Source organism: Bufo gargarizans, chromosome 1 (genome assembly GCF_014858855.1).
Source record: "Bufo gargarizans isolate SCDJY-AF-19 chromosome 1, ASM1485885v1, whole genome shotgun sequence".
In the NCBI taxonomy this organism is placed as follows: domain Eukaryota; kingdom Metazoa; phylum Chordata; class Amphibia; order Anura; family Bufonidae; genus Bufo; species Bufo gargarizans.
In genome coordinates this window covers 60,043,748-60,057,305 of record NC_058080.1, presented here as the reverse complement: position 1 = coordinate 60,057,305, position 13,558 = coordinate 60,043,748, and the positions used below count along the sequence as shown (strand labels likewise).

Genomic DNA, 13,558 nt, shown 5'->3' with positions numbered 1-13,558 from the left:
TGATTGTGTTGTGTCTGACTCACACAGACACACACAGCCGTCAGCCAGATTAGACCACCAGACGCACTGGCAGCCAGCAGCAGCAGGAGTCAGGCAGGTCAGGAGTGGACTCAGGACTTAAGGTAGGTCACTTGAAGTTTGAACTGTTCCGAATTGAATGTATTGTATATAATAATTAATATGATCATTTAAAATTATTTCAAAATCATAAAATGAGGCCATAAGTGCTAGTCTAGTGCCAGAGCAGAGGCGCTCAGGCTTTTAGCACGGCATTCAATTATGTGTTTTAAAAAAGTAATTACAAAACAACAATCATTAATATTGGCCCCCCCCCCCCAATATGTGACACAATAGGGGGTGCTCATTGGATGGGGCCAGGTCCGGACGGGGGGGGGCGATGTGCCATGGGGGGGGGGGGGGGCGCCAAAATGTAGCTTCGCTTGTGTTGGCAAAAATCCTTGCACCGGCCCTGTATATATCTTATTATCTAATTAATATCTATTGATCTATCTAATTATCTATCTAATTAATTCTCATCTATCTATATAGCTCTCCATCTATCTATCCATCTATCTATCTAATTAATATCTATCTATCTATCTATCTATCTATCTATCTATCTATCTATCTATCTATCGCTATCGCTATATTTACTGCTATATTCTCTATGGTAAAGAGCTGAGAACTCTTCACCGACCACCATTATCCGGACTACCAGTCACTTACCACCAGGGGGCGCTCGGCACTGTACAGAGGCGACGTACCGCAGAGTAACCACTCACAACGCTATTGGCTCAGGAGCCTTGTCACTTACACTATGAACCAATCATCGGCCGCATGTAAATCAAGAGGGAATAAGAGCGCGACGTACCACGTGACTGGAGGGGGCGGCTGAACTGCTGCGCTGCTTGAGCATGGACTCGTAAGTACGATGACGTCATAGCCATGTATTGCGCCATCCTCTTATGTCACATGATTGCGTTCCCATTGATTCAGGGCAAGACCAACTTCCCAACTGCTAATCTAACTGTCCCCTCCCCCCCCCCCCCCCACGCTTCCTATACGTACCCTGGCCGCATGTACACCGTACACTGTACGGCACGCTATGCAGCCACATGGCCGTATTTCATAAGCCCAGGAACAGTGAGGTCACATGACCATGATGTAGATGACGTCATAGGGAAGAAGCTGAACACTTCGATGATATCACAGTTTTACTAGTTATGGGTATGATGGACCTTATTTATCAAAGCTGACTAGCAGAAAAACTAGCCTTGTTGCCCATAGCAACCAGTCCCAGAGCAGATCAGTTTAACCACTTGCTGACCAGTGACAAAAATGTACGCCATGCGTGGCAGTCGGTTGGTATACCATTATGTACAATTACCAGTCTGGAGTCACTGGGGCGATGAACATAGATCATCAGAAAGAGTCAGAAAACCTCTTTAATGTGCACACTGCATTTATCTCATTGCCATCAATGGAAAGGACCACAGCATGGACCAGAGTAGGACATGTTCTGTAATTTCCAGAAGGGCCACACAGATGTGTGCATGTTCCCATAGAAATGTATGGGTCAGTGTGTTATCCACTAACAAATGTCAATAGCACACGGATGAAAAAAGACGGTCATGTGCATGAAGCCTAAGGCTAAGATATTTATGCCAGAAAGCAGCTGGATCCCCTCAGATCCCATTGTAGTCAATAGGGATCCGGCGGTGCGCAGCGCTATGCTCCATAACGGTGAACTCCGGCAGTCTGTTCCTAAGTTGCTGTAATATAACCGTCTGCCTGTGTACTGACTTATGCCTGATTCCAGGATTCTGACCCTCTGCTACCTGACATGAACTTGATTTCCGTACTTACCCGGAGCTGTCTGCCCTGCCCTGACCTTTGGACTGATTTTTGGATTCGCACGAACTCTGCTTGCCCCAACCTTGGCCTTTTTTACAGATTTATCCCTGTGTGCTTCACAACTAAACTGGGCCTACTCCAAGAGGTAGCGGCCTGGTGGCTCTCTGCAGCAAAGTCCAGATCCCTGTACCGGGCTTAAAGAGTGAAAACCAGGGGACTGCACAAATAATACTCTTAGGAATAGCCCTAAGTCAAACCAGTTGGTTGGCGCAGCGGTTCTGCACACTAAGCGGTTAGACAAGGTAGGGGCCTCCTGCTGTCCTCCAGTCGGAGACCCCGTAGGGAATTTGCCAGGCTCTGATTGATTGCTATGACAGTGTGAGTTTTCGTGAAGACTCACAGACTGTCATAGTAAGGCTACTTTCACACTGGCAGCACTACGATCTGGCCGCCAGTGCCAGGAATCAGACGGACACAGACCACAGCATGCAGCGGTTTGTGTCCGGCCAATTCTCGGCAATTTTGCGGGAATGCTGTCAGATCTCTGCCGGACCCATTATACTTAATGGGGTCGAAGGGCTCCGACAGTGTCGGATCTGGAGAATTCCGGCAGGCTGGTCTCTGCCAGAACAGCCTGTCGGAATTGAAGCCGCAGGTGTAAAAGTAAAATAACTTAACGTATAAAAAAGTTTTAAAAAAACACATAAAAATTGTAAAAAAAATAACCATAATTGGTATTGTTACATCCAAAAATGTCTGAACTATTAAAATCTAAAAATATTTTTCCTGTGGAGTGTGAGCCATAACAGAAAAAATTTAATAAAATGCGCAATTCGACATTTTTTGGTTCCCTGTTCCCCTAAATAAATTGAATACAAAAGGTATCAAAAAGTCATATGTGCCCCAAAATGGTACCAAAATACACTACAGCAACCCCTGTTAAAAACAAGCCCTTGTTCTTAAAGTAGTAAAACATAAAAATGATATAAATTTGGTATCGCAGTAATCGCACCGACTCGCAGAATAAGGTCATCGTGTCTTTCTCAGCTGCAGTAACAAAACCCTGGCAGGATTGTGTGTTCCTTTTTTTTCCAAATTCACCCAACAAAGATACAATATGATGGTAATTTAAATGGTGCCATAAAAAATACCACTTGTCCCGTAAAAAACAAGCTCTCGCATGACTAAGTGAAAGGTAAATTAAAAACATTGTGGCTCTTGGAAGGCGGGGAGTTAAAAACGAAAACGCAGATTGGTGCAGTCCTTAAAGGGGTTGTGTCACTTCAGCAAGTGCCATTTATTATGTAGAGACAGTTAATACAAGGCACTCACTAATGTAATGTGATTGTCCATATTGCCTCCTTCGCTGGCTGGATCCATTTTTCCATCGCATTCTACACTGCTCGCTTCCAGGGGTTACGACCTCCGCTGCAGCGCAGATATGAGGTGGACGGGATGGTATCTGCTGCACACGTGTGCCTATGCTCACTTCCACAGTCCCGGCAGCCAGAGAGGCTGGAGCTTTTTCCTATAGTGTGCAAGCACGACCACCACTGCTGGATTACAGAGTGGTCGTAACCATAGAAATGATCAGTGTGTAATGTGATGGAAAAGCAATATGGACAATCACAATACATTAGTAAGTGCCTTGTGTTAACTTTCTCTACATGATAAATTCCATTTTCTGTAGTGAGACAACCCCTTTAAGGGATTAAAGGGGTTTTCCGAGACTTTATAATTGATCACCTATCCTCTGGATAGGTCATCAGTGTCTGATCGGTGGGTGTCCAACATCCAGGACCCCTGCCGATCATCTCTTTTGAGCGCCGTAGCCTTCTCACAGCTTTCCCTAGGACAGTGACATCACGCTCATGTGTTCCGTGGCCTATGTGCAGCTCAGCCCCATAGAAGTGAATAGGACTGAGCGCGATACCAAGCACATCCGCTATACAATGTATGGCGCTGTGCTTGGTGAGCAGGGAGACGTCTGCAGCGCTCACAGGAGCATCGGTGCCTTCTCAAACAGCTGATCGGTGGGGGTCCCGGTTGTCGGACCCCCACGATCCAGACGATAGGTCATGAGTTATAACATTTTGGAAAACCCTTTTAAATATAGACGTTTCATATACAGTAGGTCAGCAATGCATAGGTTAGAGGAAAAAACACATGGAGGAATGATGGGCTTTTTTCTTCTAAGGCCGGTTTCACGCTTTTTTGGTTTTGGTTTCCAGTCTTGAGATCCGGCAGAGTATATCAAAACCGGGCCAAAACTGTTCCATTTTGTCCCAGTTCAAAACTGATCAGGATGCGTTCCGTTCGGTTTTGTTGTGTGGCGCTGTTTTATGCAGAAAGCAGCCATGTTTCCGTAATCCTTTAAGAAACTGCTCAGAATTTTCCTTAATTTTCAGGAAGTGGATGAGTGCACACGACGCGGGCCAGATGGACTACAGATTCTTGAGCAGGATCATTGGCAGGAGGGTGACCGTGACAATGACATATGGCCGGTTTGAAGGAAGCTTGGTGCTTGTTGACCATGATCAGACCGTCATGCTGAGTAAAGGTAGGTCGGTAAAATGTAGCTGTAATATGGCCTCGTGCAGGAGGCTGGACTTCGTCTGCCGCCATGTAGTGCTCAGTGGGGCACCGTATGTTGGAGATGTAAGGGGCAATAAGAGGCATATGGAGGAACAATAGGGCCCCATAGAAATATGTGGGTGGCCTTTTATGGGTCTTTAACCTCTTGGTGTCCAATGATCATACATCTATATCATTGGTAGCTAAGTGTATAGAGTGGGCTCAGGAGCTGAGCTTGCTCCGTACAGTGTTACACAGCGGACAACCACAGAGGCCCAGATTGGAGATGACTCTGATCCCGACCCTTTAACTCCTCAATTTTCATGGTCATAGTGACTGCGGCATCTAAAAGGTTAGACAAAGGGAAAGCACTCCCTCTGTTCTCGGATCAGCACCCCTGAGATGCGGTGCAATCGTAAAGGTGCTAGTCAGTAGCTTTGGCAGCTGGGGGTCTTCCAAAGACCTTTGTCGGGGTATAATAAAATTCCAGTAAAATTACTATTCAACGGCGATACAGAAATATCGCCTCCGCCGGAGACTTCATTGGTGCATGCACAGTTTATATAGGAGGCTCTACCCGCTGAGATCTGCACTGCGCAAGCACCGATCATATTAGTCTCCTCCCAGAACAGAAGACTTTCAGCTTCACTTCTAGATCAGCGAAGCCGAGCGTCTTCTGTTCCAGGAGGAGGCTGATGTCATCGGCGCTTGCGCAGTGCAGCACTCAGCGGGTAGAGCCTCCTGAAATCAACTGGACATGCGCCAATTAAGTCTCACTGAACAGCCGGGATGCCTGCCCTGTCAATCAGGGTAGAGTGCCATGGCAGATAGGAGGAGCAGTGCTCCAAGTGGCTAGGCCAACCCCTCAGTGCTCCAATCACCTCATTTGCATATTAAAGTAAACAATTTGCTGCAGCGAAACATCAGATTGCAGCAGTAGAGGGCTCATTTTATTCTCCATGATGAACCCTACGAGGCAGCATGACTGTTTCCGGCTACTTTCAAATATGCAATTAGTATTTCCGTTATAGGAGCAGAAGAAGGAAAATAACGGAAGTGCCGGATTCGCATGCATGACTTTTCTCTCCGCTTCCAAAACATTCTCCTGAACGGAAATCTAACCGGTCCCATTATAGTCAATGGGGTCTGTTAGACTCTGTTTGCTTCAGCTATTTGCTGAATCCGGCACTTCCGTTATTTTCGTTATTCCGGTCCTATAACGGAGCAGAATAACAGGAATACAAAGCGCATATGTGAAAGCAGCCTTAAAGGGGTTGTTCAAGGTGACAGTAGTTAAGCCTAAGAGGACATAATCAGGTCGTTCTGACAGTAACATTGTGTTGGGGGATTGTTATTCATGCTCTTCTGTAACGACTAAACAGAAATCAAGAGAAAAGGAAAATCCCCAGTAAATCAAAGTCCTTGCCATGACACGAACTCCTCCAGACCGCATCCGCTTCCAATATTTCCCATCCCCTTCCTTTGGCTACTTGGACATCCTTTTGGGTTTTTTCTGTCTCTTTTGCCTGGCAATACTTTTCTGCTAAATTTGGCATTTTTGGAGGCGATGATTATTTTAGTGTGGCCGATGACTACTCTCCGCTGTGTATTATGTGATGCTGGTGAGCGTCCTCCACTAATCCCAGCCCACATTTACTTTGGAAGCCTTTCGTTTCCATTCCTTGTTCCCATGAGGAGCACATTGTGTAACTTGTGTTATTACCAGGATTACTTCACTGTTCTCTTTTAAAGTGGGTTTCCTTCCTTTCTGGACCCTTGTTAGGGCTAGGTTCATAACTTATAGTCATCACTTAAAGGGGTGCTCCACCTTTTGAGCAAAGTTTGGGTCCTAGCTGGACCTGTGGAGGGAAGCATACTTAGCCTTCTCCCCGCCACTCGGTTCCGACTACAAAGGAAAACCCCTCTGGGACCAGGCAATTTTTGTTTTTTACTCACCGCTTTCCGAGAGCCTTAAAGGGGTTGTGTCACTTCAGCAAGTGGCATTTATCATGTAGAGAAAGTTAATACAAGCCACTTACTATTGTATTGTGATTGTCCATATTGCCTCCTTTGCTGGCTGGATCCATTTTTCCATCACATTTTACCATTGTTCCATGGTCACGACCACCCTCCAATCTAGCAGCAGTGGCCGCGCTTGCACATTATAGGAAAAAGCGTCGGCCTCTCTGGTGGCCGGGACCGTGGCAGCTCACATAGGCTGGAAGGTTGGCGCTTTTTTCTGTAGTGTGCAAGCACGGCCACCACTGCTGATGGATTGCAGGGTGGTCGTAACTCGTAACCATGAAAACGAGCAGTGTATAATGTGATGATGAAAGATGAATCCAGCCAGCAAAGGAGGCAATATGGACAATCACAGTACATTAGTAAGTGCCTTGTATTAACTTTCTCTACATGATACATGATTGTATTTGCTGAAGTGAGAGAACCCCTTTAACTTTTTAAATTTTCTGTGCACATAGCCATTTAAAGGCTGGCGCAGGAACAGTGAGCGATCAGTTAGGTGAGTATGACTTATCTTATAATTTGTCATTGATCTGAGCCGGACAACCCCAATACATATAGGAATATTTCCTGCTGATTTTGATGTATTCATTAATGTGTATTTCTCTGTTTTGCAGTTACGGATTTGACAACGAATATTACAAAGCCTGGAGTTCAACTGTTTTTTGCGTCTGAACTCTTAAGTGGTAATTTTCTGTATTCAGGGGGGGGGGGATATTATTGGTATACATCAAGAGAGACTGTCGGGACCCTCAGTCATGTCCAGCTGCCATTTACCCCAGTCATGGAAGGTTGGCACCTACTAGGACAATGATTTTACATGAACGCTATAACTTCTTACATCCAAGCCCAGGGATCAAACATCTTCGGCACTCCAGCTGCTGTAAAACTACAACTCCCAGCATGCAAACATGCTCAGCTGTTCTTCTAACTCCCACAGAAGTGAATGAAGCATTCTGGGAGTTGTAGTTTCTAGGCAGCTGGAGTGCCGGAGGTTGCTTATCCCTGTCCTAGCCACAAAGCATGGACATAACCTCAAGAAAATCCTGTGTTCTCAGCCTTACACAAGTGATCTATGGAATTGCTCTTGGCAGACAGTTCCTAAAGTAGGGCCACATAATAGCTATGTAGCAGTGTTGCTTCCATTCATTTCAATGGGAACAGCACAGAGGACCGAGCTGTGTAGTTCCGATTACAACTTCCAATGTTGGAGCTGCTTTGTCAGAGCTGATCGGCGGGGTGTCAGACCCCTGTAATCAGATATTGACCTATCCTGGAATACCCCGTTAATTGCCTTAGTCGCCCTCCCCTGCACCCACTCTAGTTCAACTTTGTTCTTCTCGTACACGATATTCCACTTGTGGTCAGACCAATGATTTGTACAGAGGCAATACTATGTTTTTGTCATGAGCATTTAAGCCTCTTTCGGTGCATGCCATGATGTTATTTGCTTTGGCAGGAGCTGACTGGCATTGGTCACTAAAGTTGAATTTACTGTCCACCAATGACCAAAGTCTTTCCCAGTGTTTTGCCATTACATTATGTTTCAGCTCCAGTGTATAACTTTACATTTATCCACATTAATCTTCATTTTTCATTTCCCTGCCCGAGCTTAAAACGTCCCAAAATCCCCCTGTAATATTATATAATCCCCCTCTGTGTTTATTACTTTACAGAGCTCGGTATCGTCTGCCAATAATGAAATTCCACTTTATGTCCTCTACAAGGCCACTCATAAACATATTTATGTGGTACCCCGCTGATAACCCCAATTAGGCCAGTCTGAGAGGTGTTGCTGACTGAGCAGTCCCAAGGATTTCTGAATTGTGGACACTTGTGTGCCGTGGGGTTGTGTAGCCAGGACCCATAAGAAAGAGGCCACAAGCCACGTGTTCAGTTTCAGAAATGGAGCAGAGTGCTCACATTCACCTTGGAGCTGAAGTCTAAGCTTCAGACAGCTATCTGTGTATTGCCCCAACTTGTCGTTGGCGTACAGACCTCTGACTACAGACTACCATAAAATGTCTTTAGTGGATGAGCAGGTGAAATAGTAAGGCCCCTTTCACACAAGTGAGTTCTCCACGTGGGTGCAATGCGTGACCCGCACTGAATTCTGACCCATTCATTTCCAATTTTTTTCACGCATTAGTTCTGCGTTCCGTGAAAATCACAGCATGTTCTATATTCAGCGTTTTTCACGCAGCCCTGGCCCCATAGAAGTGAATGGGGCTTCAGTGAATAACGCATTGTCCCAGTTCATGAGCACTGAGCTATCGTCAGATCCAAAGCCATTAGTATAAACCCTGTATGTATTGCATTATGATAGTATTTTATATAGCAGCCATTGTTTCACTGCTTCAGTGGATTTGCAGAATAAGGACGAGGAGGTTTGTCCCGAATTGGAGTCAGGCGACCAACCCATCACAAGAGAAAGGTGAGGAGCGTCAAGAAGCTGTGGTGCATGCCGTCACATAATGCTGGTCTGATTTTATCTGTCCTCTTTGTGTTTCATCTTAGAGATATACTGTTTATAATATTTTGAACACATACAATAAGCCTGTGTATTTTGCATAGAGAATTTGGTTAAGACACAGCCAGCAGCCCTTCCTAAACACTCCAAAATCAGGTGACAGTCTGTATGCACTGACCAGACGTTCACTAGAGAGGATTCTGTGTCTGCCCTCAGGTAATATAGTTAAATTAAGTGGGTCATCCGTGAAATGCAGGTATCTTATAGGGTTAACTTAGACGGCTTCCAGTTCTCTTTCCATGGGGTAACTAATCAGCTGCGGGCGGGTACCGATTACTCTTGTAACAGTGGCTGTAAGGAAGATGTAGCATTACATGGGTCTCCAAATGAATGGGAGATCATGTGATACACTGTCTTGCTGTGTCTGTCACAGGGGGAACTGATAGGGGTCTTGAGGACGAACTTCAGAAATGTCAAAGGATATCATCGGTGGAGGCCCAGAAGCTTGGGCCCCTAGAGATATCTAAAAGACAGCCAACGGCAGAGCTTTTCTGAGATCGATGACCTTTACAAGGAGTTGTGAGTGCGAGCACGGCGCTCGGCTGTCTCAGACAGTCCCATTGCGCGGCAGTGTGGAGATCTCTAAGCTGAAGGGGCAGGAGGCCTGTATGTGCTTTTGGGATCATAGGCCCCATCATTTTAGTGTTTGATTGGACTTCAAGCTTACAGGCCATCAGCGATGATATCTTCTGACTTTTCGTGGGATTTGGTTGGAATTGTACCATTATATGAATGTATGCTACTGAAATTTTATTACATTTTGTTTCTACCTAGGAAAGTTTAGGATTAAACTTTCGAGTCTACTGCGGTAGGCTTACATTAGGCCTATTTACCAGTGAAAACTGGCGTTGCCTCCTTTATTGGAAACTGCACCTAAAACTGGAACAAATGTCCTCCTGCAGTAGGATTGACTAGAAATAACATTTTCATTTTGCCTCCTGCTAAGTGTATGTCCTGGGGGGAGGACATTGACTCCTTCCAATGGTTGTTATATGTGTCGTGTTCTTCTAGGGACAAGGCTGCCCCATTGCAGATGGTCGATGAGGCCCGGGATGTAGAACGAAGACTGACAGTCTCTCACACTGATAATATCCAAGCTATAGAGGCTGCAGGTATTTTGAAGATACCGGTGGAATCAAGGGAACTTGTCACAATGAAAATGCAAAAATAGCTACAGGCAGCAAGTTATAGAGCGGAAGGAGCCGAGCAGAGTGATATAAATGAATCCAGCCAACAAAAAAAGCAATATGGACAATCACAATACATTAGTAAGGGCCTTGTACATGATAAATGCCACTTGCTGAAGTGAGACAGCCCCTTTAATGGGTTGTCCAGGATTTACTAACATTTCACACAACTTTGCATAAATCAATAGTATAAGTGACCACAAGAAACTCTGTAATATATTCATTTTGGGCTGCGTGCCCCTCGTCTACAGATGGATATTTGGCTTGGACATTTTCAGTTTTTGTATACCAAGGCTTGTTAAGAAAGTGGATTTTGACTCATAGGGAGCCACTTCTACAAAATGGCGCTAGCAAGATGGTTCTCTTCCTTGGGAGATATCTCTTTGCATGTTATTTTCCCAAAGATCATTGCCCAAAAGTCTCCATACAGGGATGGGTCTCTTTAAGAAGACTTAGCACACTGCTTATCTGACCAGTGGGGATTTGACGCTTGGCACCCCCATCTATCAGTTATTTGAAGGGGCCACAGCTCTCAGAGTCTTCATAATATACCAAGCACAGCGCCGTACATAGTATAGTGGCTGTGCTTGGTATTGCACCTCAGTCCCATTCATTTGAATGGGACTGAGCTTCACCATGCCCATGTGACCAACAGACATGATGTCAGCGCCCAAGTGTTGTGGACTCTGTAAAATTCTGCTCGACAGAGGTGCCGGAAGTCAGACCCCCACCGATCAGATGTTGATAACCTATCCTGAGGGTCATCAATATTTAAATTGTAGAAAACCCCTTTAAAGTCATGTATTTGGATGTATAGACTATGCATCACCAATCCAGTGAATCATATTGGTATACATTGACCAGTATATTGTGGTAGGGGGATTCCCATTTCCCAGCTTCAGTGTGACCCCTCAAAGGAGTAGATTTTTCTACTTATTTATGTCTCCTGGTGCCATATTGTGTTTGATCTGCTGCATATCCGTTCTCTTTGTTACAGTTAGTAAACTGGAGGTTAATTTCACAGTCATTGACCAGCTCCGGACAAAGTTTGGCAACGCTGTAAGTAACCACCCAGACATAGAAACCGCCGAGCACTACCTTCCGCCCAGTCCCATTTGGTTTGGACCTACCTATAATAATATTATAATTTACAGTCTGTTAGCAGCCACTTGTTCTTCTCCCAGCACGAACATAATTTCCAGGTGGCACGCCTGTAATAACCACACGTAATCTTACCAATCGTCATCTGGACCCAACCAAGCAAGTACTAAATTATTCTGGAACTTTATATAACCTCAGTCAGTACTTGTCTTTGTTGAATGTCTTTCTTGCCAGTAAACAGATCTGCAGGAGGGAATCTCAGCGGCGGTCTTTGGATCTCCGCAGATGGTGTGCCCAGCATCAGTTCATGGACTAGACTCTACTTAAAGGGGTTATGCAAACTATAAAACATTCCCCCAAGGGCCCCTCATATAGGTTATACTTACCCCGCATCGCTCCTGATCCCCGCATGGCTGCTGCTGCTTCTCCCTGTCGCTCGGATCAAAACATCCAGCAATGGGGGGGGGGGGGCAGCCAATAGCAGGCCGTGATAGGGATGAGCCTCCTAGGTGTCACCCGAGATGCAGTGGCGCCTGTGCGGGGATCAGGAGCGACGCGGATCCCGGGGAGCGGGATAAGCATAACCTATATGAGGGGCCCAGGCATTGGGAGAGGCATGTTTTTGGGTAACCCCTTTAAAGGGAATGTATCAGAAAATTACCTATTGTTTAAAGGGACACTGTCACCTGGATTTCACCACATCAGTCTCCACGATTTACATTAAAATATACTAGTATTACTGCCCTGTGTCTTGTAATTTGTCTATAAAATTGCTTTTATTAATATGCTAATTACCTCAATAAGGAGCCCAAGGGGCTGTCCCTCCGGCCGTTGGAACCCAGCCACGCCCATTATCTCGGAGCCCAGCCCTGCCCCACTGCTAATTTATTCACTGCTCATCGCAGACGTAATGTGTTTGTTGCACCCGAAATCTCGCGCATACGTCGTGGATACTCACGTCAGCGCCCGCGCGGTGTCCTGGCATCGGCCTTACAGAACGAAGTGCGCCAGCTTCGCTCGACCCGGAAATGCGCAAGATTTCGGGTGCAACAAACACATTACGTCGGCGATGAGCAGTGAATAAATTAGCAGTGGGGCGGTGCTGGGCTCCGAGATAATGGGCGCGGCTGGACTCCAACGGCCGGAGGGACAGCCCCTTGGGCTCCTTATTGAGGTAATGAGCATATTAATAAAAGCAATTTTAGAGAAAAATTACAAGACACGGGGCAGTGATACTCGTATATTTTATTATAAATCGTGGAGACTGGTGTGGTGATGTTAATAGCTCAGTAAGTGAAATCCAGGTGACAGTGTCCCTTTAAATCATGTTTTTGTGTTATACAAATTTTTTAAAATTGTTGGTGGTTATTTATAAATGCTGTTAAAGGGATTCTGTCACCTCTTTTTAGCCTATAGAGCTGCGGACATGCATAGCTAGATCACCACTAGCATGTCTGCAATATACCTGTCCTATAGGGCTGTGTGCTTTTATTGTGTTTAAAAAATGATTTTAGAGATATGTAAATGAGCTTTGTAAGGAGCCCAAGGGGCTGTACGAACCTTCCTGGTGTCCAGCCATGCCCCCTGTGAAGGAGCCCAGCACCGCCTGCGTCCTCCGAATCTCCTCCTTTCTTCACAGTTAGATTGCCGTAATCTCGTGATGTGCGAGCTCGCGCATGCGCAGCGCCGGCATAGTGTTCCTTCCCTGTGCTGGCATCAGCCTCAGGGAAGGAACTGCGCATTGCGAGATTACGGCAATCTAACTGTGAAGAAAGGAGGAGATTCGGAGGACGCAGGCGGTGCTGGGCTCCTTCACAGGCGGTGCTGGGCTCCTTCACAGGCGGCGTGGCTGGGCACCAGGAAGGTTCGTACAGCCCCTTGGGCACCTTACAAAGCTCATTTACATATCTCTAAAATCATTTTTTAAACTAAATAAAAGCACACAGCCCTATAGGACAGGTATATTGCAGCTAGATGCGGCGATCTAGCCGTGCATGTCCGCAGCTCTATAACCGAAAACGAGGTGACAGAATCCCTTTAAGAACAGCTCCGGCAAGATGGCCGCCCCCAAAATCCTGTTCAAGACATAGAATAAAAAAAATCTGCAATCAGAAAATAAAAACTGTTTCGAAAAAAGGATCTGTGTTACCAGCTGGTTTTAAATCTCAGAAAATGAAAGTTGTTGACACATTCCCTTTAATGTCTTTGTCAATTTCGGAAACCAGTCATTGGCACCCCCTGTTATAAAAATGGTTGTTTGCGACAAAACATTTTCTGAAAGCGTAATAAA

General features: G+C 45.6%; 1 protein-coding gene across 1 annotated transcript in view; it reads left to right on the top strand.

Annotated features, from left to right (window-relative positions):
- The first annotated feature begins 897 nt into the window (after positions 1 to 897).
- Positions 898 to 13,558, top strand: part of LOC122927727 (piRNA biogenesis protein EXD1-like) — a 29,819-nt gene continuing 17,158 nt past the window's right edge. Inside the window, exons 1-6 of the mRNA XM_044279895.1 lie at positions 898 to 922; positions 4,263 to 4,414; positions 7,068 to 7,136; positions 8,812 to 8,884; positions 9,992 to 10,092; positions 11,165 to 11,226. Of these exons, the coding sequence (XP_044135830.1) occupies positions 915 to 922; positions 4,263 to 4,414; positions 7,068 to 7,136; positions 8,812 to 8,884; positions 9,992 to 10,092; positions 11,165 to 11,226 (465 nt within the window). The 5' untranslated portion in view covers positions 898 to 914. The remainder of the gene's footprint in view (positions 923 to 4,262; positions 4,415 to 7,067; positions 7,137 to 8,811; positions 8,885 to 9,991; positions 10,093 to 11,164; positions 11,227 to 13,558) is intronic.